This window comes from Dryobates pubescens, chromosome 14 (assembly GCF_014839835.1).
Source record: "Dryobates pubescens isolate bDryPub1 chromosome 14, bDryPub1.pri, whole genome shotgun sequence".
In the NCBI taxonomy this organism is placed as follows: domain Eukaryota; kingdom Metazoa; phylum Chordata; class Aves; order Piciformes; family Picidae; genus Dryobates; species Dryobates pubescens.
Genome location: NC_071625.1, coordinates 27,534,889 through 27,560,253, shown reverse-complemented (window position 1 = coordinate 27,560,253; position 25,365 = coordinate 27,534,889). Strand labels below are relative to the sequence as shown.

Sequence of the window (25,365 nt, the reverse complement as noted above, 5' to 3'; positions counted from 1 at the left end):
GGATGTACTGACATTTCATTACTAAGTGTCTTGGCTTTTTAACTGCTTTTGCCAAAGCATTTCAAAGAGTTGCATCCAACCAAGCCCATGCCAGGATGCAATCCCTGCCTCAGCTACCCTGAGTGTTGCAGCTGGGCTCAATGCTGATTACTTGCACTTATCTGAAAAACCTTTTTTCTGCACCCACTTCCTAGAGTGAGAGGAACCTACCTCAGAAGCAACATCAAATGTAGTGAGAGCAAGAGTATCAAAATATATTCTCAATAGATTAGCTAAGCATATCACAGGATGTTAGGGCTTGGAAGGTACATCCAGAGATCCTCCAGCCCAACCCCCCTGCCACAGCAAGGTCACCCAGGGCAGGGCACACAGGAACACATCCAGGTGGGTTTGGAATGTCTCCAGAGCAGGAGACTCCACAACCTCTCTGGGCAGCCTGCTCCAGGGCTCTGCCACCCTCACAGGGAAAAAGTTTTTCCTTCCATTCCCATGGAGCCTCCTCTGCTCCAGCTTGCCCCCAGTGCCCTTTGTCCTATCATGGACATCCCTGAGCAGAGCCTGGATGCATCCTCCCAACACTGCCCTGCACATCTTTATCAACAGGAATGAGGTCACCCCTCAGGCTCCTCTGCTCCCAGCTCCAAGCCCCAGCTCCCTCAGCCTGTCCTCAGCAGGGAGATGTTCCACTGCCTTCAGCAGCTTTGTGGCTCTGTGCTGAGCTCTTTTAAGCAGTTGTATTCCAGATGTGGCCTCATCAGGGCAGAGTAGAGGGGGAACAGAACCTCTCTGGACCTATTCAGCACAGCCCTTCTAATACACCCCAAGCTGCCATTTGCCTTCTTGGCCAGAAGGGCACATTGCTGGTTCATGGGCATCCTTCTTCTCCAGCAGGACCCCCAGGTCCCTTTCCTCTGGGCTGTTCTCCAGCAGGTTAACCCCCAACCTATACTGGTCCATAGGGTTATTCTCTCCCAGATGTGTCCAGTTCTGGGCCCTTCAGTTTTAGAAGGACATTGAGACTCTTGAATGTGTCCAGAGAAGGGCAACAAGGCTGGGGAGGGGTCTGGAGCTCAGCCCTGTGAGGAGAGGCTGAGGGAGCTGGGGTTGCTTAGCCTGGAGAAGAGGAGGCTCAGGGGAGACTTTCTTGCCCCCTCCAACTCCCTGAAGGATGGTTGTAGCCAGCTGGGGGTTGGTCTCTTCTCCCAGGCACCCAGCATCAGAACAAGAGGACACAGTCTCAAGCTGTGCCAGGGGATGTTTAGGCTGGAGGTGAGGAGAAAGTTCTTCCCAGAGAGAGTAATTGGCCATTGGAATGTGCTGCCCAGGGAGGTGGTGAAGTCACCATCCCTGGAGGTGTTCAGGAGGAGATTGGATGTGGCACTTGGTGCCATGGTTTAGTAGTCATGAGGTGTTGAGTGACAGGTTGGACTTGATGAGCTCTGAGGTCTCTTCCAACCTTATTGATTCTATGTTTGTAAGACTCCACTTGTCCACGTTGTGTGAGCTCAGAGGCTATGTTTGAGTTACAGTACTGTAGGAACAAATATGCTTTTTAGTGCACTGTCCAGTTTACCTCTTTGAGTTTGATTCCTTGGTCCATCTCCTTAGATTCATTCTTGAGATGAACTGTGGCAGCTTTTCCTGGTGGAACAAACCTAGGCTTTTTGGCTGCATTTCCTACCACTTGACTTGGAGCTGCTGATCTTCTCATATTTAGTTGCAATGCTCTAGAGGGTGGAGGGGGAGAAAAAGGAAGGAAGCAGATAAAGACAACTGCAGTCAGAGTGGGCTTTAAATAGAGAAACATATCTGTAGATAACAACACAAACACTATCTTCAAATAATATGCAGCAGAAACCATTTTCAGTTACAGTCTTAAATCTCAAGCATAACACAACTTAAAAGCAGCATCTCTGCAGTCTCTTATTTAAGTACCAAGGAGGAGACACCACAGCAAAGCCTGCAGCTGGGCACCACCTTTTTCAGTTGAAAAGCCAATAATGAGGGAGAGGAGGTTTAGTTCTTCAGTATGAGGCTGGGGAGACTCTGAAAGAGGTTGCCCAGAGGGTTGTGGATGCTCCTTGCCTGGAAGTGTTTTAAGGCCAGGTTGGATGAGGCCTTGGGCAACCAAGTCTAGTTGAGAGGTGACCTTGCCCATGGCAGGGTGGTTGGAGAAGATGATCTCCGAGATCCCTTCCAACCCAAACCATTTAACGCATCTGAGTGCCAGGTTCTACACATTGGCCACAACCCCATACAGCTACAGGCTGGGGTCAGAGTGGCTGGAGAGCAGCCAGGCAGAAAGGGACCTGGGGGGACTGGCTGGCAGCAGCTGAACACGAGCCAGCAGTGTCCCCAGCTGGCCAAGAAGGCCAATGGCATCCTGGCCTGCATCAGGAACAGTGTGGCCAGCAGGAGCAGGGAGGTCATTGTGCCCTGTGCTCAGCACTGCTGAGGCCACACCTTGAGTCCTGTGTCCAGTTCTGGGCTCCTCAGTTTAGGAAAGATGTTCAGATGCTGGAACACATCCAGAGAAGGGCAATAAAGCTGGGGAGGGGTCTGGAGCACAGCCCTGTGAGGAGAGGCTGAGGGAGCTGGGGTTGCTTAGCCTGGAGAAGAGGAGGCTCAGGGGAGACCTTCTTGCTCTCTACAACTCCCTGAAGGGAGGTTGTAGCCAGGTGGGGCTTAGTCTCTTTTCCCAGGCACCCAGAACAAGAGGACACAGTCTCAAGCTGTGCCAGGAGAGGTTTAGGCTGGATGTGAGGAGGAAGAAATTCTTCCCAGCAAGAGAGATTGGCCATTGGGATGTGCTGCCCAGGGAGGTGGAGGGGTCACCATCCCTGGAGGTGTTCAGGAGGAGACTTGATAGGGTGCTTGGTGCCATGGTTTAGTTGATTAGGTGGTGTTGGATGATAGGTAGGACTTGATGATCTCAAAGGTCTCTTCTAACCTGGTTAATTCTATTCTCTATTCTATTTGATGATTCTGTGACTAGAAAACATGCTTACAGCCACTAGAGTTACAAGTTGTAATTTCAGTACTTCAAAGCAGTAGAAACACAGCAAGGAAAAAAGTTCCTACAGAATAATCCAGGATCTGGAATGATGAAGACAAGCACAGTGCAGCAATTTATGGCAGGTGCTTTAGTTCAGTTCTCCATACAGACATGGATTGTTTGTTTTAATTACCAACTATTAGGCAAAAATAAACCATAACCAGATGCAGACTCTAGCTTCTCTACTCCCTACCATCTTGAAAGCATGTTTGCAGCCTGTGTTTCAGCACTTTTGACACTACCCTGCACTCCAGTGGCTTATGAGGGCACAACAACCCAAGCTTTGCACAGAGGCAGTGAGGTAGCACTGTCAAAGTACTTTGCAACCACACAAGCACTAAGGTGACTACTGCTGTCCCCTTCATATCTGAACAGTTAGTACATATATGGTGCTGTTACTACATGGCAAAGCAATCCAAAGGGTTCTCACTTCCACTGTGGCTGTTACTGAGTACAAGGAAAGAGGTCTCTCTCTGTGCCAACAGTTACCTAGCTCAGGGTGTGCACTTGCAGCCCAGAAAGCCAAGCAGAGCCTGGGCTGCAGCAAGAGAAGTGTGGCCAGCAGGGCCTGGGAGGGGATTCTGCCCCTCTGCTCCACTCTGCTGAGACCACAGCTGGAGCTCTGGGGCCAGTTCTGGAGCCCCTAGCACAAGAAGGATCTGGAGGGGCTGGAAGGTGTCCAGAGAAGGGCCATGAGGATGAGCAGAGGGTTGGAGTTGCTCTGCTCTGGAGACAGCCTGAGGGAGTTGGGGTTGTTCAGTCTGGAGAAAGCTCCAAGGTGACCTTCTTGTGGCCTTCCAGGATCTGAAGGGGGCTCCAAGAAAGCTGGGGAGGGACTTTTGAGGGTGTCAGGGAGTGATAGGACTGGGGGGGATGGATCAAAACTAGAAATGGGTAGATTGAGATTGGATGTTAGGAAGAAGTTGTTGCCCATGAGGGTGGTGAGAGCCTGGCACAGGTTGCCCAGGGAGGTGGTGGAAGCCTCCTGCCTGGAGGTGTTTGCAGCCAGGCTGGATGTGGCTGTGAGCAACCTGCTGTAGTGTGAGGTGTCCCTGGCCATGGCAGGGGGGTTGGAACTGGCTGAGCCTTGAGGTCCCTTGCAGCCCTAACAATTCTGTGATTCTAAGCTAGGCCTACTTGACAACAGTGTTAGGATGTGATCTTTAGTTCAGCCTGTGCAATAAGGGAGTAGCTTGCTCATTACAACAGGAGTACCTGCAGTCTAAACAATTGGTGGTCACTCTGAAAGCTGCCAAGGTGTCAAGAACCCTCCAGAACAGTGGACTGCAATAGGCAGTGCTGACCACAACCAGCTTTAGGTGCTGAACAGGTTTTCTAATGTACACATGGGAAGCCAACTTAGAATACAACCACAACTCCACATGTGGACTATACCTAGCTGTATACACCACTGCAGTGCTGCACTGACACTGCCTGCTGCACCTCTAGAGCTTGCCACATCTCCCATGGGTCAGGGCATTTATCTGTGATTGAAGTGTTTTGGGTTCCAGATCCCCTTGGACTTTGCACTGTCATTTGGTCTTAAACCACAACAAAGAGACTCATTAAGGGGTTTGCAAATTAACACCAAACTTCATGGTAGGAGTCTATGCTAACTCAGTAACTTCATCCCCTACCTGCACCCATGTTTTTAAGAATCCAGTACTGCTGCCAGCAATACATCTTTCTCCCTCTGCCTTCAAAGTACAAGGTTTCTAACACAGAATGCAAATATAAATGGATATATAAAAGTTTACATTTTGTACCTTTACAGTACTAGACAGGAAAGGACATGCAAAAAGTTCAGACTGCACTGGGTTGGAAGGGAGCCTCAAAGGACATCTTGGCCAACCCCCCTGCACTCAGCAGGGACACCTTCAACTGGCTGCCCAGGGCCATATCCAGTCTGATCTTGAATGTCTCCAGGGACAGGGCCTCAACCACATCCCTGGGCAGCATGTTCCAGTATTTCACCACTCTCACTGTGCAGAACTTCCTCCTGATGCCCAATCTAACTCTGCCCTGCTCCAGTTTCAAACCATTGCCTCTCATCCTATCCCCACAGGCCCTTCTGAACAGTCCCTCCCCAGCCTGCCTGTAGGTCCCCTCCAGATACTGAAATGCAGCTCTAAGGTCTCCCCAGAGCCTTCTCCTCTCCAGGCTGAACAGTTCCAGTTCTTTCAGCCTGTCTCTATAGCAGAGGTTCTCCAGCCCTCTGATTATTTTTGTGGTCCTGGTTTGGACCCACTCCAGCAGGTCCATGTCTCTCTTATTTTGGGTGCCCAAATCTGGACACAGCACTGCAGGTGAGGACTCACCAGAACAGAGCAGCAGAATCACCTCTCCTGACTACACTGTCTTTGATGCCATTGGCCTTCTGGGCTGCAAGTGCCCATTGCTGGCTCATGTGCAGCTTCTCATCCATCAGAACCCTTAAGTACTATCCTGCAGGGCTCTTCATGGTTTCATCAGCCCCAAGCCTGTATGAATAGAATGGGAAAGGGGATAGAATGGGAAAGGGGATAGAATGGGAAAGGGGATAGAATGGGAAAGGGGATAGAATGGGAAAGGGGATAGAATGGGAAAGGGGATAGAATGGGAAAGGGGATAGAATGGGAAAGGGGATAGAATGGGAAAGGGGATAGAATGGGAAAGGGGATAGAATGGGAAAGGGGATAGAATGGGAAAGGGGATAGAATGGGAAAGGGGATAGAATGGGAAAGGGGATAGAATGGGAAAGGGGATAGAGGCTTGCCCCAACCTAGTTGCAGGACCTTGCAGTTTGCCTTATTGAACCTCATGAGATTCTCCTCATCCCACCTCTCCAGCCTGTCCAGGTCCCTCTGGATGGCATCCATTCCATCCTTCAGACTGACCAGCTGCACCACTCAGCTTGTTAGCAGCTGCACACATGGCTGAGGGTGGCTCAGTCTCACTATGGCCAATGCTAGATGCTGTGGATGGGATCTCAGCAGGGGTAGCAAGGGGAAGGAACAGCTCCAGACGACAACCAAATGACCTAACAAGCAAATGAGGCCTCTGCTGTGCAGGAGGCGCCATTCACAGCCCCCCTAGACGTGTAGCCCTGCCACCAGGTGCGGCTGAGGGAAGCAGCAGCTGGAGGAAGCGAGCAAAGCACAGCTCCTGCCTGGCATCAGCAGCCTGGCTTGGGCAAATGCAGTGCCCCATGACACCACGGCCTGAAACGCCTCAGCAGAGGGAGCACTTGGGTTTGCAAGCATTGCATTCAGCAGCATTTGTCTCCTTAAAGGCACCTTGAGATTCAGTAGGTACCCAGAAAGCATTCCAAAACGTTACACCTTCAACTGAAGGCCCTGTGCGGGAGGCCGTCACAGGCTGCTGCGTTACCCCCGGCACAAACGCGGGCTGCTCTCTTCAGCACTGGAAGAGACCTTCCCGGCGCAGATGTGGAGGCAACCACACAGACGAGACGCAGGTCCATAAAGCGGCGCCAGTCACATCGCTGCTCCCTGGCGCACCTGGCCTTAGCCGCCCGGCAAGGGCAGCGGAGAGATGGGGTGCAGGGGGTGTCTCCCTCAGCCCACATACAGGAGCTGGGAGGACCCAGCCGGTTCCGCCGCGCCGCGAAGAGAGGCCAGCGGCCCTTCCCCACGGCGACGCGCCACCAGCGCCGCCCGCTCCCTGGCCGTACCTGGGCCGCCGGCCCCGCCGTCGCCTCGACACTCAATTGTCCCGCCGCCGGTTCCCGTCAGCCCGCCGGACGCGCCGCGCATGCGCCGCCCTCCTCGGGCCGCGCTTGCCGCCCAGCGCGCAGACGTCGGGACCGCGCTGAGGTTGCTCGCGCGGCGCACGCCCGCTCCTATCCGCTGGGGAAACGCGGGGCGGCGCTCAGCGGCGGGAGCGGCCACACACGACATGGCGGAGGCGCAGCGCCCCCTGCGGCGTGCCGCGCGGCCGTCAAGCGAGAGCGGCCGCGAAAGTCGCCTCGGTTTTGCGACAGCGGGCGGCGGCGGGCGGGGCGAGCGGGGCCTGCGGCCGCTGTGGGGGTTGCCCGCCGGCCGGGGCGGGTGGCAGCGCGGAGCGGGGCCCTGCTGCGGGAAGCCTTGCGCGGGGACTTTGGCGTTTGGCAAGGGTCGTCCGGTGTCGGCAGGCCTGGCGCTTGCACCTTCAGCCCCCGTGCCGGGCTGCTGGCGGCTTCGCCATCCGCTCGAGCAGGTAACGGTCGGCGGCCTTGTGCGTCTGCTTAGGTGCGGTCGCTCCGCGGTCCAGCTGCTCCCAGCCCGCTTTTCCTTTGTTTTTTTCTTTCCCTTTCCATGACCGAGAGATCGTTGGCCATGCCTTAAAAAAACTCTACCCAGGCGTGGTCCAGAGGCCTTCCTCGAAGCTGTGCAAAGTTCCTCCCCTGCAGAGCCTCCGAGGAGAGCTCCTCAGCCCTTCGTCTTCCTTCCGTGCAGCAGATTCCAGCCCGCCCGAGCCTCGGAGGCGGTCTGCGAGGTGCACATCCTGTGCCACCGCCTTCCGAGCAGGGCTTGTGGTGCAGCAGGACGGCAAATGGCAGCCTTGGCTTAAAATAAGACATTTCCAAGTGGTTCTGGTTTCTTTGGTAGTTCCTGGCAGAGGCACAGCTTTTAAATTAATTCTGATCTCATAACTGCTGTTTCCAGAAGGTCCAGTAAGAAAAAACACTAATCCTTTTAAGGGATATGGTTGCAGCAGGTTTCAGTTGCTACTTTCCAGGAACACTGAATTCTCTTGTCGTCAGTCCTACAAACAAAACGGTAAGGCTTCAAAAAGCTTCGAGTCTGAGAGCCCTGGGGCTGTTTAGTCTGGAGAGAAGGCCGAGAGGAGAATCTTGTCGATGTCTGTGAATACCTGCGGGGTGGGTGTCAGCATGGTGTGGGTCTCTTTTCGGTTGTGCCCAGTGGTAGGACAAGGAACAACAGGTACAAGCCGCAGCACAGGAGGCTCCACCTCAACATGAGGAGGAACTTCTTCACTGTGAGGGTCACAGAGCCCTGGAACAGGCTGCCCAGAGAGGTTGTGGAGTCTCCTTCTCCAGAGACTTTCAAAACCTGTCTGAATGTCGTGTTCCTGTGTGACCTGCCCTGGAGGATCCTGCAGGGGGGATCCAACCCCTGGCATTCTGTGGTGCTGAGAAAATCAAATGGCAGCAGAGGATTCAGTTTTGTGATCTAGTGTCTGATGATTTCTGCCCCCCAGACCACTCATGTTGAATTCTAGCTGTTTCAAGTGGCTTGCTTTGGAAAACTTTGTTCTCGTGGGCAGTTTGGACAGCATCCATTCAGCTGCTGGCTGCTTAGACATAGGACTTGGTAACTTAGGAAACACTGCTGAGCCTTTTTCTTTCTAATGTTTCTCCCAGGCATAATAAAACAGTGAAAAGAGACTGAGGGAAGGAAGTATTACTTTTTTTTTTTACTGACCAGAAAACTGTTTTCTGAAGTATTGGAACAAGCCACATACATCTGTAGTAAAGTCTCCAAAGAGAGGTTTTCTTCAGTTTCTGTTTCTTTTGGAAAACCTCATCACTAGTGAAAACTCCTTCCACAAGTCTCAGTGGGGTTCCAGAACTAGGTTTGTATGTTGAAGGGGGAATGTGAAGCCTAAAACATTCTTCTAAGTGAGTCTTAACCAAATTCCACTGAGCTTTCCAGGACAGGATTTGGGTGAAGGCAGGCTGCCTGTTAATTGCTTTTCACAAAGCTTGCAAATCCATTTAAGGGCTACTCAGTTTTATCAGCTAGGCTATGTGGAAGAGAGTAGCTCCCCATGATCTCAGGGTTAGCTGCAGTTTCAGCTTCTTTATCTTCCCAAATACCAAGTGTTTCTCTAGGCATATGGAGATTTCATGCTGTTCCCTCTGCAAGGGAAGTCTGCAGTGAGAAGGGAATCTTAGCCTCTTTTTATCCTCTCTCTGTTTTTTTCCATACCAAGTGGTGTGCCATTCAGGTAGGCAAAATCTGCTAGCTCAGAGTGCCCCAGCTGTGGCCTGCCAGGGCACTGTTTGAAGGTTTCTAAGGCATGGCATAAAAGGCATGAAAATGGACAACAAATACTTCCATGTACATTTCTACCATGTTTCTGCTTTGGGTAGAACTCAAGTAAAGAGAAACTGTTGTGTTTCACAGTGGGTGCTGGAACTGAGAGAGTCGTTTGTCATTGGGATGTGCTGCCCAGGGAGGTGGTGGAGTCCCCATCCCTGGAGGTGCTCAAGAGGGGATTGGATGTGGCACTTGGAGCCATGGTCTAGTCATGAGGTCTGTGGTGACAGGTTGGACTTGATGATCTTTGAGGTCTCTTCCAACCTTGGTGATACTGTGAACTGTTCAGTAACCAGAGCTCAGAACCACAGAATGGTAAGGTTGGAAGGGACCTTCAGAGATCATCCAGTCCAACTCTCCTGCCAGAGGAGGTTACACAGGAGCACATCCAAGTGGGTTTAGAAAAGCCTCCAGAGGAGACTCCAGAGCCTCTCTGGGCAGCCTGTTCCAGGGCTCCAGCACCCTCACCATAAAGAAGTGTCCCTGGATGTTGAAGTGGAACCTCCTGTGCTCCAGCTTGTACCTGTTGTTCCTTGTCCTATCACTGAGCACCACCAAAAAGAGACCATCACCTTCATCCTGGCACCCACCCCTCAGGTATTGATAGACATTGATCAGCTCCCCTCTCAGCCTTTTCTTCTCCAGCCCCAGGGCTCTCAGTCCCTCTTCATAGGAGAGAGATTCAAGTCCTGCAATCATCCTCCTGGCTCTCCCTTAGACTCTCTCCAGCAGGTCTCTGTCTCTCTTGAACTGGGGAGCCCAAAACTGGACACAGTATTCCAGGTGTGGTCTCACCAGAGGTGAGTACAGGGAGAGGAGAACCCTGCTGTATGGCTCAACTGTCTTCCAAAGTCTGCTTTCACAGCTCAGAGAATCCTGATACAAAATGAGGATCCTGACATCCTCCCGTTCTCAATTAAACCTGAAGCTCCCCAAGGTACAGAAGGGCTTGCAGCCTCCCCTCTCAAGTTCTTCACTCCCATGAAGTTCTCCATAGCTCTAGAATTGCTTCCAGGCCTTTTTGTGGCTCTAGCCATAGAGACCCATTGCCTTGTTTCTCTGTTGTTCCCACAGGCTGAAGGTGTGTGGGGAGCATGGGTTATGACATCGACCGCTTCGTTGGCTACGTTAACGAAGGGCTGCTGTGTTCCATCTGCCGTGATGTCTTGGAAGACCCCCTGCAGGCTCCTTGTGAGCATGCCTTCTGTACTGCTTGCATCCATGGCTGGCTTGTTCATCACAGTAACTGCCCTGAAGACAGGCAGATGATTGATGTGTCTCTGCTGCGACCGCTCTACAGGTACACAGCGACCTTGCTGTATGTGGAGGTTACAGGAATGGAGAATCCATGGGATCACAGAACTGTCAGGGTTGGAAAGGACCGCAGGGATCAGCCAGTTCCAGCCCCCCTGCCATGGGCAGGGACACCTCACACTACAGCAGGTTGCTCACAGCCACATCCAGCCTGGCTGCAAACACCTCCAGGCAGGAGGCTTCCACCACCTCCCTGGGCAACCTGTGCCAGGCTCTCACCACCCTCCTGGGGAACAACTTCTTCCTAACATCCAAGCTCAATCTCCCCATTTCTAGTTTTGTTCCATTCCCCCCAGTCCTATCCCTCCCTGACACCCTCAAAAGTCCCTCTCCAGCTTTCTGGGAGCCCCCTTCAGATACTGGAAGGCCACAATTAGGTCCCCTCAGAGCCTTCCCTTCTCCAGACTGAACAACCCCAACTCTCTCAGGCTGTCTCCATAGCAGAGCAGCTCCAGCCCTCTGCTCATCCTCGTGGCCCTTCTCTGGACACCTTCCAGCACCTCCAGATCCTTCCTGTCCTAGGGGCTCCAGACCTGGACCCAGAGCTCCAGCTGTGGTCTCAGGAGAGTGGAGCAGAGGGGGAGAATCCCCTCCCTGGCCCTGCTGGCCACACTTCTCTTGCTGCAGCCCAGGCTCTGCTTGGCTCTCTGGGCTGCAAGTGCTGACTGCTGGCTCCTGTTGAGCTTCTCCTCCCCCAGAATCCCCAAGGCCTTTCCTTCAGGGCTGCTCTCCAGCCAGTCCCTGCCCAGCCTATATCAGTGCTTGGGACTGCCCTGACCCAGCTGCAGGACCTTGCCCTTGGTCTTGTTGAACCTCATGAGGGTGTCCTGGGCCCAGCTCTGCAGTATTTTTGTCACTAATGGGATTTAACAGTCTGGAAAGTTGAAGTGTAGAGCAGCCAGAAGCTTCTTAGAGTTTAACATCTGGACTGTTTTGTCTGTGCTCAGCTGTAGTCAGTTTGGCTTGGCATGTTGAGAATCACAGAAGTCAAGTGATGAATGAGTGTAGCCCCTACTGTGTGTCAGTGGTTAAAAATGCACTCCAGAATGAAGGTTTCTTTGGAGCAGGTCATTTGGGAGACTGAATTTGCCATTAATACTGCTTCTGTTTAAGCCTGTTATTTTCAGATATGGGCAGTTGCCACACAGTTGTTCACAGCTTGGTTCTTACTGTTTCAATAACCACAGTTAAAGGGTGGTGGTGGTTGATGATGATGATGATAATAATCACATTATGTTATTATTTTGCTATAATAAAGTGATTATTCAGAATTTTTCCTAACAGAGGTTAGGATTTTGCTTTCCTAATAATAAATGATGTTATTGTTGTAATATCATAAACTGGTTATTCACAGGTTTCCCTAACAGAGGTTAGAATTTGCTTTCTTAATGATTTATAATAATAGAATAGAATTAACCACGTTGGAAAAGACCTCCAAGATCCTCAAGTCCAACCTATCACCCAACACCTCCTGACAACTAAACCATGGCACCAAGTGCCTCATCCAGGCTCTTCTTAAACACCTCCAGGGATGGTGACTCCACCACCTCCCTGGGCAGCACATCCCAATGGCCAATCTCTCTTGCTGGGAAGAACTTTCTCCTCACCTCCAGCCTAAACCTCCCCTGGCACAGCTTGAGACTATGTCCTCTTGTTCTGGGGCTGGGTGCCTGGGAGAAGAGACCAACCCCCTCCTGGCTACAACCTCCCTTCAGAGAGTTGGAGAGAGCAATGAGGTCTCCCCTGAGCCTTCTCTTCTCCAGGCTAAGCAACCCCAGCTCCCTCAGCCTCTCCTCACAGGGCTGTGCTCCAGACCCCTCCCCAGCTTTGTTGCCCTTCTCTGGACACCTTCCAGCATCTCAACATCTTTCCTAAACTGAGGAGCCCAGAACTGGACACAGGACTCAAGGTGTGGCCTAACCAGTGCTGAGCACAGGGCACAATGACTTCCCTGCTCCTGCTGGCCACACTGTTCCTGATGCAGGCCAGGATGCCCTTGGCCTTCTTGGCCAGCTGGGCACACTGCAGGCTCATGTTCAGCTGCTGTCACCCAGTACCCCCAGGTCCCTCTCTGCCTGGCTGCTCTCAGCCACTCTGACCCCAGCCTGATGTTATTATTTTCATAACATAAACTGGTTATTCACCATTTTTCTTAACAGAGGTCAGAATTTTGCTTTCTTTTCCCACAAAGCTGCTGCAGGCAGTGGAACATCTACCTGCTGAGGACAGGCTGAGGGAGTTGGGGCTTGGAGCTTGGAGCAGAGGACCCTGAGGGGTGACCTCATTCATGTTGATAAAGATGTGCAGAGCAGTGTCAAGAGGACAGAGCCAGGCTCTGCTCAGGGATAGGACAATGGCAGCACAAGGGGCACTGGGGGCAAGCTGGAGCAGAGGAGCTTCTATAGGAAGAGAAGGGAATATTTTTTCCCTGTGAGGGTTCCAGATCCCTGGAGCAAGCTGCCCAGAGAGGTTGTGGAGTCTCCTCTGGAGACATTCAAAACCTTCCTGGATGTGTTCCTGTGTGACCTGCCCTGGGTGAGCCTGCTCCGGCAGGTGGGTTGGGCTGGATGAGCTTTCAAGGTTCCTTCCAAGGCCTAACATTGTGTGAAAAGTTGAAAGTAGCAATTCTTCAGTGAGGTTCCCAGATTTCAACATGGATGAATGAATGGTGTGGATCTGTTAGAGGGCAAATGTTGATCAGTTAGAGGGCCAAAGGGCTCTGCAGAGGGACCTCGACTGACTGGACAGATGGGCAGAGTCCAACAGGATGGCTTTCAACAAATCCAAGTGGCAGGTGCTGCACTTTGGCCACAACAACCCCATGCAGAGCTACAGGCTGGGGTCAGAGTGGCTGAGAGCTCCCAAACAGAGAGGGACCTGGGGGTGCTGATTGACAGCTGCCTAAACATGAGCCAGCAGTGTGCCCAGGTGGCCAAGAAGGCCAATGGCATCCTGGCCTGCATTAGGAATAGTGTGGCCAGCAGGAGCAGGGAAGTCATTGTGCCCTGTACTCTGCATTGGGTAGGCCACAGCTTGAGTCCTGTGTCCAGTTCTGGGCTCCTTAGTTTAGGAAAGATGTTGAAATGCTGGAAGGTGTCCAGAGAAGGGCAACAAAGCTGGGGAGGGGTCTGGAGCACAGCCCTGTGAGGAGAGGCTGAGGGAGCTGGGGTTGTTTAGCCTGGGGGAGGCTCAGGGGAGACCTTCTTGCTGTCTACAACTCCCTGAAGGGAGGTTGTAGCCAGGTGGGGGTTGGTCTCTTCTCCCAGGCAACCAGCACCAGAACAAGAAGACACAGTCTCAAGCTGTGCCAGGGGAGGTTTAGGCTGGAGGTGAGGAGAAAGTTCTTCACCGAGCGAGTCGTTGGCCATTGGAATGTGCTGCCCAGGGAGGTGGTGGAGTCCCCATCCCTGGAGGTGTTCAAGAGGGGATTGGATGTGGCACTTGGTGCCATGGTCTAGTCATGAGGTGTTGGGTGACAGGTTGGACTTGATGATCTCTGAGGTCTCTTCCAGCCTTGGTGATACTGTGACACTGTGAATGCATTGGGTTTTTGCAGGTACATGAAAAACGACTTGAACCGCCTGCAGCTGCATTGCAAGAACAGAGAGTATGGCTGTGAAATGGTTTGCTCTCTGGAGTCTATAGACAGGCATGAAAGGGAGTGTGAGTACAGCCAGATACCTTGCTCCAATGCTGGTGAGTAGCATGCCAAGAATTTGAATCCTTGATGTTCAGCAAGCTCCTGTTTGCCAGGGTGGCAATCCATGGCTGTTGTTGCCTAACACAAATCCCTGTCTGCAGCGCTGGGTTTGAAACAAAATGGGCTGCTGATTGATGGCAGCTTCCTACCCAAGAGCCAGCCAAATTCAATTCACATGCTGGGTTTCAAATGTATGAAAACACAGCAGTGTGTTTGTTTTCTTTCCTGTCAACTTAGGAGTTTGCCTTTCAGTTTTAACTGCTCGTTCTGATGTTTCACTCCATGCAGCGGCACCTCCAGAATGCTTATGAGGCCCAGTTTATTTATACAGCCTGCTGCATGGGGAATCAGAGAATGGGTTGGGTTGGAAGGGACCTCCAAAGGCCATCCAGTACAACCCCCCTGCAGTCAGCCTGGGACATCCTTTACTAGATCAGGTTGCTCAGAGCCCTGTCGAGCATGGAGCTCACCTATGGGCAAGGTTTGGGTAGATGTTTTCCAGCTGGCAGACCCAGAAGCCTGAAGCAAAGCCTGTGTTCCTTACCATCCTCTGGTCACTGGGGAGCAGATGCACTGCTAGCATGGCTGGAGGTCACCTACTGCTTGAGGAATGTCTCCCAGAACACAGGAGGCAGCACTGAGTCCTGCACAGCAGTTCTTTCACCCCCAGGTGGTAGAAAACAAGGCAGTGCTGCTCTCAGCATGTCTGGGGCAAACTGAGATACATGTTTGTTAAGTAGAGGCAGAAAATCAGAGAAGGCTTGGGTTGGAAGGGACTTCCAAGACTCATCCAGTCCAACCCCCCCTGCAGTCAGCAGGGACATCCTCAGCTAGATCAGGTTGTTCAGAGCCCTGTTGAGCCTCGCCTTGACTATCTCTGGAGATGGGGCCTCGAGCACCTCCCTGGGCAACCTGTCCCAGCACCTTCATGGTGCAGAACTTGTTCCTAACATCCAATCTCAATCTGCTCTCTTCTCATTTTGAAACCATTGCCACTCACCCTGTCACTGCAGGCCTTTACAGACAGTCCCCCTGCAGCCTTCCTGGCGTTGGAAGCCCCTTTGGGTACTGGAAGGCCGCTCTGGGGTCTGCTGTAATGAAATCGCTTGTCTCACTGCTCCTGCAGGTTGAGAGTTGCTTCACTCGGGATACTGCAGCTTGCTTGGAGTGTCTTTGTGGGGCATGAATGCAAACACTTCAGCTAGCTGCCGGGGCCTGGCTTCCCCGGCTGTTCCCTCTGCAGGCTGTACGGTGCAGATCGAGCGGCGCAACCTGGAGGGGCACCTGGCGGTGTGCGAGTACCGGAGCCGCGAGTGCCCCAACGGCTGCGGCTACACCGTCCTCGGCGCGGAGGACACGCAGCACAACTGCGTGGCAGAGCTGAGGACCGAGCTGGAGCTGCTCCGGTACACACCTTCTGTTGCTGGGCTGCGTGGGGCGGGCCGGGCCTCAGCCGGCTGCGGGAAGCACTCACACTGGGTTCCGGTGCACGGCAATGACTCCGTGCCCCTGGGCCGGAGGAGACTTCCCATTCTCACTGGCGTGATTCATTGGCTGCTAATCCTCTGCCCCCCAGGGATATTCCATGAGGAATGTATCCTTTCCTCTCTAAGCAAGCAGCCTTTCCCAAGTCTGTTGATCTGGGATTCAGAAGGGGAAATCCTCCATTTTCAGGATCTCTCACAGTATCACCAAGGTTGGAAAAGACCTCAAAGATCATCGAGTCCAGCCTGTCACCACAGACCTCATGGCTAGACCATGGCACCAAGTGCCACATCCAGTCCCCTCTTGAACACCTCCAGGGATGGTGACTCCACCACCTCCCTGGGCAGCACATTCCAATGGCCAATTATTCTCTGTGAAGCACTTCTTAGGTAACATTTAAAAGTGAAGCTCTAAGGCCCTCTGCCTGTAGTCAAAAAGAGAGGCTAGTGCAGTTACATGTAGGGCTATTTCTGTTCAGTCTAGCACTCCCTGGGTGCTACCTTTTAGATAGCTGATGTACAACCTCTTGTGACTGCTCCCTGAGCTGCATGCCTTTCTAGAAGTGCTCTAGAAGTAAGTTCCTCTTTTCAGGCAAAAGAACAAGCTAATGAGCTTTGCAAGCCAGGCTCTTCCCTGTAATGCCCAGATGTTCACAGAGCAGTAAGGCCCAAGCACTAAGAGTAACCTGAATGGAGGTGTCTGAGGAACAGTCATGCTTGGGAGCATTAAAGATCCAGTCTGCCACTTCAGATTATTTCTGCTGAGTTTTTTCCCAAGTTAGTGTAAATCCTCAGGTGCCATTGTGTGCAGCTGAACAAAGCTGTGAGCTGACCCAGATACAATGGCAAAATACCTCACTAAGAACACTGGACTGAAGCTGGCAATTTCATTTCTTTCCATTGGCATCTTATAAACCCAAAGTCAAATTGTATAATAATTGTAGGTAATTTACATATCTGCAGATCCAGAGGAGAGAAACCTCTAATTATTGTGACAGGCACAGACTGAAATGCCTCAAGCTCCACCAAACCAGGAAGGATTCTCCTGCCTTGTTGCTGAGCTCAGGCTCAAATCTGGTGTCAGTGCATCAAGACAGGAAGGATTCTCCTGCCTGCTTTCTGAACTCAGGCTCAAATCTGGTTTAGGTGCATCAAGACAGGAAGGATTCTCCTGCCTGCTTTCTGAGCTCAGGCTCAAATCTGGTTTAGGTGCATCAAGACAGGAAGGATTCTCCTGCCTGCTTTCTGAGCTCAGGCTCAAATCTGGGTTAAGTGCATCAAGACAGGAAGGATTCTCCTGCCTGCTTTCTGAGCTCAGGCTCAAATCTGGGTTAAGTGCATCAAGACAGGAAGGATTCTCCTGCCTGCTTTCTGAGCTCAGGCTCAAATCTGGTTTAGGTGCATCAAGACAGGAAGGATTCTCCTGCCTGCTTTCTGAGCTCAGGCTCAAATCTGGGTTAAGTGCATCAAGACAGGAAGGATTCTCCTGCCTGCTTTCTGAGCTCAGGCTCAAATCTGGTGTCAGTGCATCAAGACAGGAAGGATTCTCCTGCCTTGTTGCTGAGCTCAGGCTCAAATCTGGTGTCAGTGCATCAAGACAGGAAGGATTCTCCTGCCTTGTTGCTGAGCTCAGGCTCAAATCTGGTTTAGGTGCATCAAGACAGGAAGGATTCTCCTGCCTTGTTGCTGAGCTCAGGCTCAAATCTGGGTTAAGTGCATCAAGACAGGAAGGATTCTCCTGCCTGCTTTCTGAGCTCAGGCTCAAATCTGGTGTCAGTCCATCAAGACAAGAAGGATTCTCCTGCCTTGTTGCTGAGCTCAGGCTCAAATCTGGTGTCAGTGCATCAAGACAGGAAGGATTCTCCTGCCTGCTTTCTGAGCTCAGGCTCAAATCTGGTTTAGGTGCATCAAGACAGGAAGGATTCTCCTGCCTGCTTTCTGAGCTCAGGCTCAAATCTGGTTTAGGTGCATCAAGACAGGAAGGATTCTCCTGCCTTGTTGCTGAGCTCAGGCTCAAATCTGGTTTAGGTGCATCAAGACAGGAAGGATTCTCCTGCCTGCTTTCTGAGCTCAGGCTCAAATCTGGTTTAGGTGCATCAAGACAGGAAGGATTCTCCTGCCTTGTTGCTGAGCTCAGGCTCAAATCTGGTGTCAGTGCATCAAGACAGGAAGGATTCTCCTGCCTGCTTTCTGAGCTCAGCCTCAAATCTGGTGTCAGTGCATCAAGACAGGAAGGATTCTCCTGCCTTGTTGCTGAGCTCAGGGTCAAATCTGGGTTAAGTGCATCAAGACAGGAAGGATTCTCCTGCCTTGTTGCTGAGCTCAGCCTCAAATCTGGTTGAGGTGCATCAAGACAGGAAGGATTCTCCTGCCTTGTTGCTGAGCTCAGGCTCAAATCTGGGTTAAGTGCATCAAGACAGGAAGGATTCTCCTGCCTGCTTTCTGAGCTCAGGCTCAAATCTGGTGTCAGTGCATCAAGACAGGAAGGATTCTCCTGCCTGCTTTCTGAGCTCAGCCTCAAATCTGGTGTCAGTGCATCAAGACAGGAAGGATTCTCCTGCCTTGTTGCTGAGCTCAGGGTCAAATCTGGGTTAAGTGCATCAAGACAGGAAGGATTCTCCTGCCTGCTTTCTGAGCTCAGGCTCAAATCTGGTGTCAGTGCATCAAGACAGGAAGGATTCTCCTGCCTGCTTTCTGAGCTCAGGCTCAAATCTGGGTTAAGTGCATCAAGACAGGAAGGATTCTCCTGCCTTGTTGCTGAGCTCAGGCTCAAATCTGGTGTCAGTGCATCAAGACAGGAAGGATTCTCCTGCCTGCTTTCTGAGCTCAGGCTCAAATCTGGGTTAAGTGCATCAAGACAGGAAGGATTCTCCTGTCTGCTTTCTGAGCTCAGAAGGCACGTGTAGAGGGGTGTGCTGTAGAATACAGTGGGAAGCAGGTCAGGTTGTTTGCCTGCAAAAAGGCTTTGTGGTATTTGAAAATCTCCTTTCCCCCCACCCCTCCCTGTTCTAACAAGGATAAATAAACTTTCTAGGTCAGAAATGATCTGCAGAGTGGAAGAGGCAAAACATGAGATGGAGTCAAGGTTAGATTCACAGAGAAGACACATGGTCCAAAAAGAGAGTATTCTGCAAAATGAAATTGAGGAGCTAAAGGTAAATTTCATCATTGTGTTTTTCTTTCCCCCCCCCTCCCAGAGGTCCAGCTTCTGACTTTTCCCAGCAGGAGTCCCTTATTTTGCAGGTGTAGTCTCATAGAGATGAGAATTACCTGAAGCTTGGGAAGTGGGCAAGGTTGTTAGCACCTGGTTTTGACAGGCAAAGCAGCTCTGCTGAGAAGCAGGCTGGGTGCTGTACTTGAGTGGTTTGGCTGCTTCAGATTGACTTGGAGCTGGGTACCCCCTGTAGAAGCGCTGCACTGCTTGCTGCATGCATGATGTACCAGAAGTCACAGGCTCACAGGATGTTAGGGGTTGGAAGGGGCCTCAGGAGATCTTCCAGTCCATCCCCCCTGTGCCAGAGCAGGGCCATAGAATCCAGCACAGGTCACACAGGAGCACATGCAGACAGGGCTGGAAAGGCTCCAGAGAAGGAGACTCCACAACCTCTCTGGGCAGCCTGCTCCAGGGCTCTGTGACCCTCACAGTGAGGAAGTTCCTCCTCATGTTGAGGTGAAACCTCCTGTGCTGGAGTTTCCATCCATTGCTCCTTGTCCTGTCCCAGGGCACAAGTGAGCAGAGCCTTCCTTCCTGACCCCCAGCCCTCAGACATTTATAGACATTGATTAGATCCCCCCTCAATCTTCTCTCCAGACTAAAAAGCCCCAGGTCTCAGTGTCTACACACAGGGCATACATCACAACTCAGCTGTAACTGAATATCCAGCTCCTCTTGCAGTGCTGTCCACAGGGACTCAGTCCAGTGCTGGCAGAGAGCCCTGCTGCAGGCAGTGGCATTTGTGCTTCAGCTCTGATCAGAGGGTTGGAAGGTGGGGCTGCAAACTTCATCAAGTTACAAGCAAGGCTGTTACCTTTTCAGTCAGCCAGTCCTCATTGCATCACACAACAAGGATCTTTCAACACCAAAGTTATGAAAGTGCTTCATAATTTAAATGGTCTTCAGGGCTACTCTCAGGGCACTCTGCACCCAGCCTGTGTGCCTGGGGTTGGCCTTTGCATTAAAGGATTGCATTAAGACATTGAGGGCCTGGAGCATGTCCAGAGAAGAGCAGCAAGGCTGGTGAGGGGTTTGAAGGGCATCATATGAGGAGCAGCTGAGGGAGCTGGGGTTGTTTACTTTGGAATAGAGAAGGCTGAGGGAAAACCTTATTGCTCTCTACAACTACCTGAAAGGAGGCTGGAGTGAGGCTGGTGTTGGTCTCTTGTCCCAAGTAACCAGAGATAGAAGAAGAGAAGATGGGTTTAAGTTGTGCCAGGGGAGGTTTAGGTTGGACTTGAGTTAAAACTTTGTGACTGAGAGAGTGGTGAGGGCTTGGAACAGGCTGCCCAGGGAGGTGGTGTAGTCACCATCCCTGGAGGTGTTCAAGAAGGTTGTAGATACGGCACTTCAGGATATAGTTTAGTGGCCATGGCAGTTGGGATGGGCTTGAGGATGTTGGTTGGGTGCACAGTAATAAGCCAAGGAACAATGGATACAAACTCAAACACAGAAGGTTTCAGCTCAGCTTGAGGAGAAACTTCTTTGGTGTGAGGGTGGCAGAGCCCTGGAGCAGGCTGCCCAGAGGGATTGTGGAGCCTCCTTCTCTGGAGACTTTCCAAGCCCACCTGGATGCATTCTGTGCAGACTACCCTGGGTGATGCTGCTCTGGCAGGGGGGTTGGACTGCATGATCTCTGAAGGTCCCTTCCAACCTCTCATGTTCTGTGATTCTGTAACTCGAGGGGGTCGGTTGGGCTCAGTGGTGTCAGTTGGGCTCCAGGGCATTGAAGGCCTTTCCAGCCTCAGGGAGTCAAGCTGTGCTTTGGGCCAGTTGGGCTCCAGGGGGTCTGTTGGACTGCAGGGGGTCAGTTGGGCTTGAAGGGGTCTGTTGGACCCAGTGGTGTCAGTTGGGCTCCAGGGCATTGAAGGCCTTTCCAGCCTCAGGGAGTCAAGCTGTGCTTTGGGCCAGTTGGGCTCCAGGGGGTCTGTTGGGCTCAGGGTGTTGAAGGCCTTTCCAGCCTCAGGGGTGCTGCTGTGCTTTGGGTCTGTTGGGCTCCAGGGAGTCAGTTGGGCTCCAGGGGGTTGGTTTGGCTCAGGGTGTTGAAGGCCTCTCCAGCCTCAGGGTGCAGCTGTGCTTTGGGTCTGTTGGGCTGCAGGGGGTCAGCTGGGCTGCAGGGGGTCGGCTGGGCTCAGGGCACACTGAAGGCCTCTCCAGCCTCAGGGTGCAGCTGTGCTTTGGGTCAGCTGGGCTGCAGGAGCTCGGCTGGGCTGCAGGGGGTCAGTTGGGCTGCAGGGGGTCAGTTGGGCTGCAGGGGGTCAGTTGGGCTGCAGGGGCTCGGCTGGGCTGCAGGGGGTCAGTTGGGCTGCAGGGGGTCAGCTGGGCTGCAGGGGCTCGGCTGGGCTGCAGGGGGTCAGTTGGGCTGCAGGGGGTCAGCTGGGCTGCAGGGGGTCAGTTGGGCTGCAGGGGGTCAGCTGGGCTGCAGGGGCTCGGCTGGGCTGCAGGGGGTCAGTTGGGCTGCAGGGGGTCAGCTGGGCTGCAGGGGTTCGGCTGGGCTGCAGGGGGTCAGTTGGGCTGCAGGGGGTCAGCTGGGCTGCAGGGGGTCAGTTGGGCTGCAGGGGCTCGGCTGGGCTGCAGGGGGTCCGTTGGGCTGCAGGGGGTCAGCTGGGCTGCAGGGGGTCAGTTGGGCTGCAGGGGCTCGGCTGGGCTGCAGGGGGTCAGTTGGGCTGCAGGGGGTCAGCTGGGCTGCAGGGGCTCGGCTGGGCTGCAGGGGGTCAGTTGGGCTGCAGGGGGTCAGCTGGGCTGCAGGGGGTCAGTTGGGCTGCAGGGGGTCAGCTGGGCTGCAGGGGGTCGGCTGGGCTGCAGGGGGTCAGTTGGGCTGCAGGGGGTCAGCTGGGCTGCAGGGGGTCAGTTGGGCTGCAGGGGGTCAGCTGGGCTGCAGGGGCTCGGCTGGGCTGCAGGGGGTCAGTTGGGCTGCAGGGGGTCAGCTGGGCTGCAGGGGTTCGGCTGGGCTGCAGGGGGTCGGCTGGGCTGCAGGGGCTCGGCTGGGCTGCAGGGGGTCAGTTGGGCTGCAGGGGGTCAGCTGGGCTGCAGGGGGTCGGCTGGGCTGCAGGGGGTCAGTTGGGCTGCAGGGGGTCGGCTGGGCTGCAGGGGGTCAGTTGGGCTGCAGGGGGTCGGCTGGGCTGCAGGGGCTCGGCTGGGCTGCAGGGGCTCGGCTGGGCTGCAGGGGGTCAGCTGGGCTGCAGGGGGTCGGCTGGGCTGCAGGGGGTCGGCTGGGCTGCAGGGGGTCGGCTGGGCTGCAGGGGGTCGGTTGGGCTGCAGGGGGTCAGCTGGGCTGCAGGGGGTCAGCTGGGCTGCAGGGGGTCGGTTGGGCTGCAGGGGCTCGGCTGGGCTGCAGGGGGTCAGCTGGGCTGCAGGGGGTCGGTTGGGCTGCAGGGGGTCAGCTGGGCTGCAGGGGGTCAGCTGGGCTGCAGGGGGTCTGTTGGGCTGCAGGGGCTCGGCTGGGCTGCAGGGGGTCAGCTGGGCTGCAGGGGCTCGGCTGGGCTCAGGGCACACTGAAGGCCTCTCCAGCCTCAGGGCGCCGCCGTGCTTTGGGTCTGTTGGGCTGCAGGGGGTCAGCTGGGCTGCAGGGGGTCGGCTGGGCTGCAGGGGGTCATTTGGGCTGCAGGGGGTCAGTTGGGCTGCAGGGGGTCGGCTGGGCTGCAGGGGGTCGGCTGGGCTGCAGGGGGTCATTTGGGCTGCAGGGGGTCAGCTGGGCTGCAGGGGCTCGGCTGGGCTGCAGGGGCTCGGCTGGGCTCAGGGCACACTGAAGGCCTCTCCAGCCTCAGGGTGCAGCTGTGCTTTGGGTCAGCTGGGCTGCAGGGGGTCGGTTGGGCTGCAGGGGGTCATTTGGGCTGCAGGGGCTCGGCTGGGCTGCAGGGGGTCATTTGGGCTGCAGGGGCTCGGCTGGGCTGCAGGGGGTCATTTGGGCTGCAGGGGCTCGGCTGGGCTGCAGGGGCTCGGCTGGGCTGCAGGGGGTCGGCTGGGCTCAGGGCACACTGAAGGCCTCTCCAGCCTCAGGGTGCAGCTGTGCTTTGGGTCTGTTGGGCTGCAGGGGGTCGGCTGGGCTGCAGGGGGTCAGTTGGGCTGCAGGGGGTCGGCTGGGCTGCAGGGGGTCGGCTGGGCTGCAGGGGTCGGCTGGGCTGCAGGGGTCGGCTGGGCTGCAGGGGGTCGGCTGGGCTGCAGGGGGTCGGTTGGGCTGCAGGGGGTCAGTTGGGCTGCAGGGGGTCGGCTGGGCTGCAGGGGGTCGGCTGGGCTGCAGGGGTCGGCTGGGCTGCAGGGGTCGGCTGGGCTGCAGGGGGTCGGCTGGGCTGCAGGGGGTCAGTTGGGCTGCAGGGGGTCGGCTGGGCTGCAGGGGGTCGGCTGGGCTGCAGGGGTCGGCTGGGCTGCAGGGGTCGGCTGGGCTGCAGGGGTCGGCTGGGCTGCAGGGGGTCGGTTGGGCTGCAGGGGGTCGGTTGGGCTGCAGGGGGTCGGCTGGGCTGCAGGGGGTCGGCTGGGCTGCAGGGGCTCGGCTGGGCTCAGGGCACACTGAAGGCCTCTCCAGCCTCAGGGCGCCGCCGTGCTGGGTGTGTGCCCGCAGAGCCAGATGTCGCGGCTGATGTCGGACGTCCGCTCTCTGATGGCGGCAGAGAGGCAGCACCGGCAGGAGCTGGAGCAGGCGGAGCTGGAGAAGCGGGAGCTGCTGGAGCTGCTGCGGGCGCTGCAGCAGGACTGCCGAGGAGCTGCCCCCGAGGGAAGCAGGAAGCTGGCGCACTTCCGCCCCCTGCCGCGGCTGGAGAGCGCCAAGCGGAAGCCTCGGGAGGTGACGGTCATCTGAGCAGGAGTAAGCTCGGGGAGCGCGCTGCGCCCATTTCTGACGCCGCCTGGCCGGCCTCTCTACTTGGGCAACTCCACATCATTCCCTTTCTGACGTACTTCCTGGGTTGGGGTGGGGGTTTGTTTTCCTTTCAGTCTAAATGTCCACCTTCCTTCCTTTCCTGGCATGGAAGCAAACAGGAGCATGTCCTCCTGGGGAGCACAGGGCACTGAAACCAGCAGCTGGCAAAGAACATTGCCAGCTCGTTTTGTTACCAAAAGGGGGCAGGAGGCTTCGGTTTGTTAGCTCTGCAGGGAATCATTTACAGCAGCCTGTCGAGCTAGAGCCTTTTAAAGACAGCAGATACTCCAAGGGTGCTTCCCTCCTGCTCCATCTTAGTCTGTTGGTTCATGCTTATAACTGAAGTGGGAAGAAAACGGTGAGCATCAGTAATAATAATTAAGTAATCATTTTAGGAAGTCACTGCTAGAATTAGTAAGTCAGTAATAGAAATGAATAGATTGTGTTCGTGCAGAGGCTGTTTCAAAGGTGGAAAGAAAGCACTTTCAGTTGTGTTGCTACAGCTCCAGAACGGCTTCAGGTGAGGCTGACTTCAGAGCTCTTCTAATTTCCTAGGCTGATACACACTTTAGAGACTAACAGCAAAGCCCAAGGCAACAGAGTCACCTAAAAAACCCTTTTGAGATAGATGTGAGGGCAACTTGGAGCTTGTGGGAGGGGATGCACATTTCATTCCAAGCTGTGAATCATAGGATCATAGAATTGTCAGGGTTGGAAGGGACCTCAAGGATCAGGCAGTTCCAACCCCCCTGCCATGGCCAGGGACACCTCACACTACAGCAGGTTGCTCACAGCCACATCCAGCCTGGCTGCAAACACCTCCAGGCAGGAGGCTTCCACCACCTCCCTGGGCAACCTGTGCCAGGCTCTCACCACCCTCATGGGGAACAACTTCTTCCTCACATCCAAGCTGAATCTCCCCATTTCTGGTTTTGTTCCGTTCCCCCCAGTCCTATCACTCCCTGACACCCTCAAAAGTCCCTCCCCAGTAACCCCCTTCAGATACTGGAGGCCACAATGAGGTCTCCTTGGAGCCTTCTCCTCTCCAGATTGAACAGCCCCAACTCTCTCAGTCTGTCTTCAGAGGAGCAGCTTTTACCTGTGAAGGAACACCTGTTCCTGCAGCTCCTTTAAGCCCCAGACCAGCCCTTTTGGCACTCAGTAGCTTTAAAGCACATCTCAATTCCTGGAGTGTCCTTCCTTCTCTTTTGGCAGGTTGCAGGCTGCTTGATCATCAATACCCACAGCTAGACAGGGGTCTGCACAGTCACTTGGACTTGATGGAGTGATAGTATGGGTTGGGTTGGAAGAGCCCTCCAAAGGTCATCTAGTCCAATCCCTCTGCAGTAGGCAGAGACTTCAGGCATCTTTATCAGTGCTCAAGTGTGCAGCTGTGGCAGAGCTGGGAATTTCTTAACAGACCCACAAATACTGGATGAAGAGAACTATCCCTGAGGACTGCAGGAGAAATCTGTGCAGCTGAAAGCCTTTCTGCTGAACCTCTCCTACAGCCTGTTCCCCTTGGTCTCAGTGCTATCTCTGAGCCATATTCTGCCCATTGCAGCTCCTCAGTGGAGTATCCAGGCAAGAGCCTTGGCCTGAATGTGTTAAATCAGTTTTGAACTTGGAGGTGCAGCGATCTGAGCAAGCTGATTTTGTAGTTGAGAAAGCAGAGCCATTCCTGTGCTTGCCTTGTCAC

The 25,365-nt window shown here is 54.2% G+C and overlaps 1 protein-coding gene across 1 annotated transcript; it reads left to right on the top strand.

The window, feature by feature from the left end:
* Positions 1–7,045: 7,045 nt before the first annotated feature.
* Positions 7,046–23,608, top strand: LOC104302432 (RING finger protein 151). The gene is made up of 6 exons (XM_054167305.1): positions 7,046–7,252; positions 10,174–10,399; positions 13,970–14,109; positions 15,357–15,519; positions 18,632–18,752; positions 23,370–23,608. Exons 2-6 carry the CDS (start codon positions 10,194–10,196, stop codon positions 23,604–23,606), a joined length of 867 nt encoding a protein of 288 aa, XP_054023280.1. The 5' UTR covers positions 7,046–7,252; positions 10,174–10,193; the 3' UTR covers positions 23,607–23,608.
* Positions 23,609–25,365: the final 1,757 nt, after the last annotated feature.

Bases quoted from the DNA above. Each gene is read 5' to 3' on its own strand.
- LOC104302432 (XM_054167305.1), top strand. From the start codon at position 10,194: ATGGGTTATGACATCGACCGCTTCGTTGGCTACGTTAACGAAGGGCTG. The intron at 14,110-15,356 runs GTGAGTAGCATG...TTCCCTCTGCAG, and splicing joins GATACCTTGCTCCAATGCTG to GCTGTACGGTGCAGATCGAG. The intron at 18,753-23,369 runs GTAAATTTCATC...GTGTGCCCGCAG, and splicing joins ATGAAATTGAGGAGCTAAAG to AGCCAGATGTCGCGGCTGAT.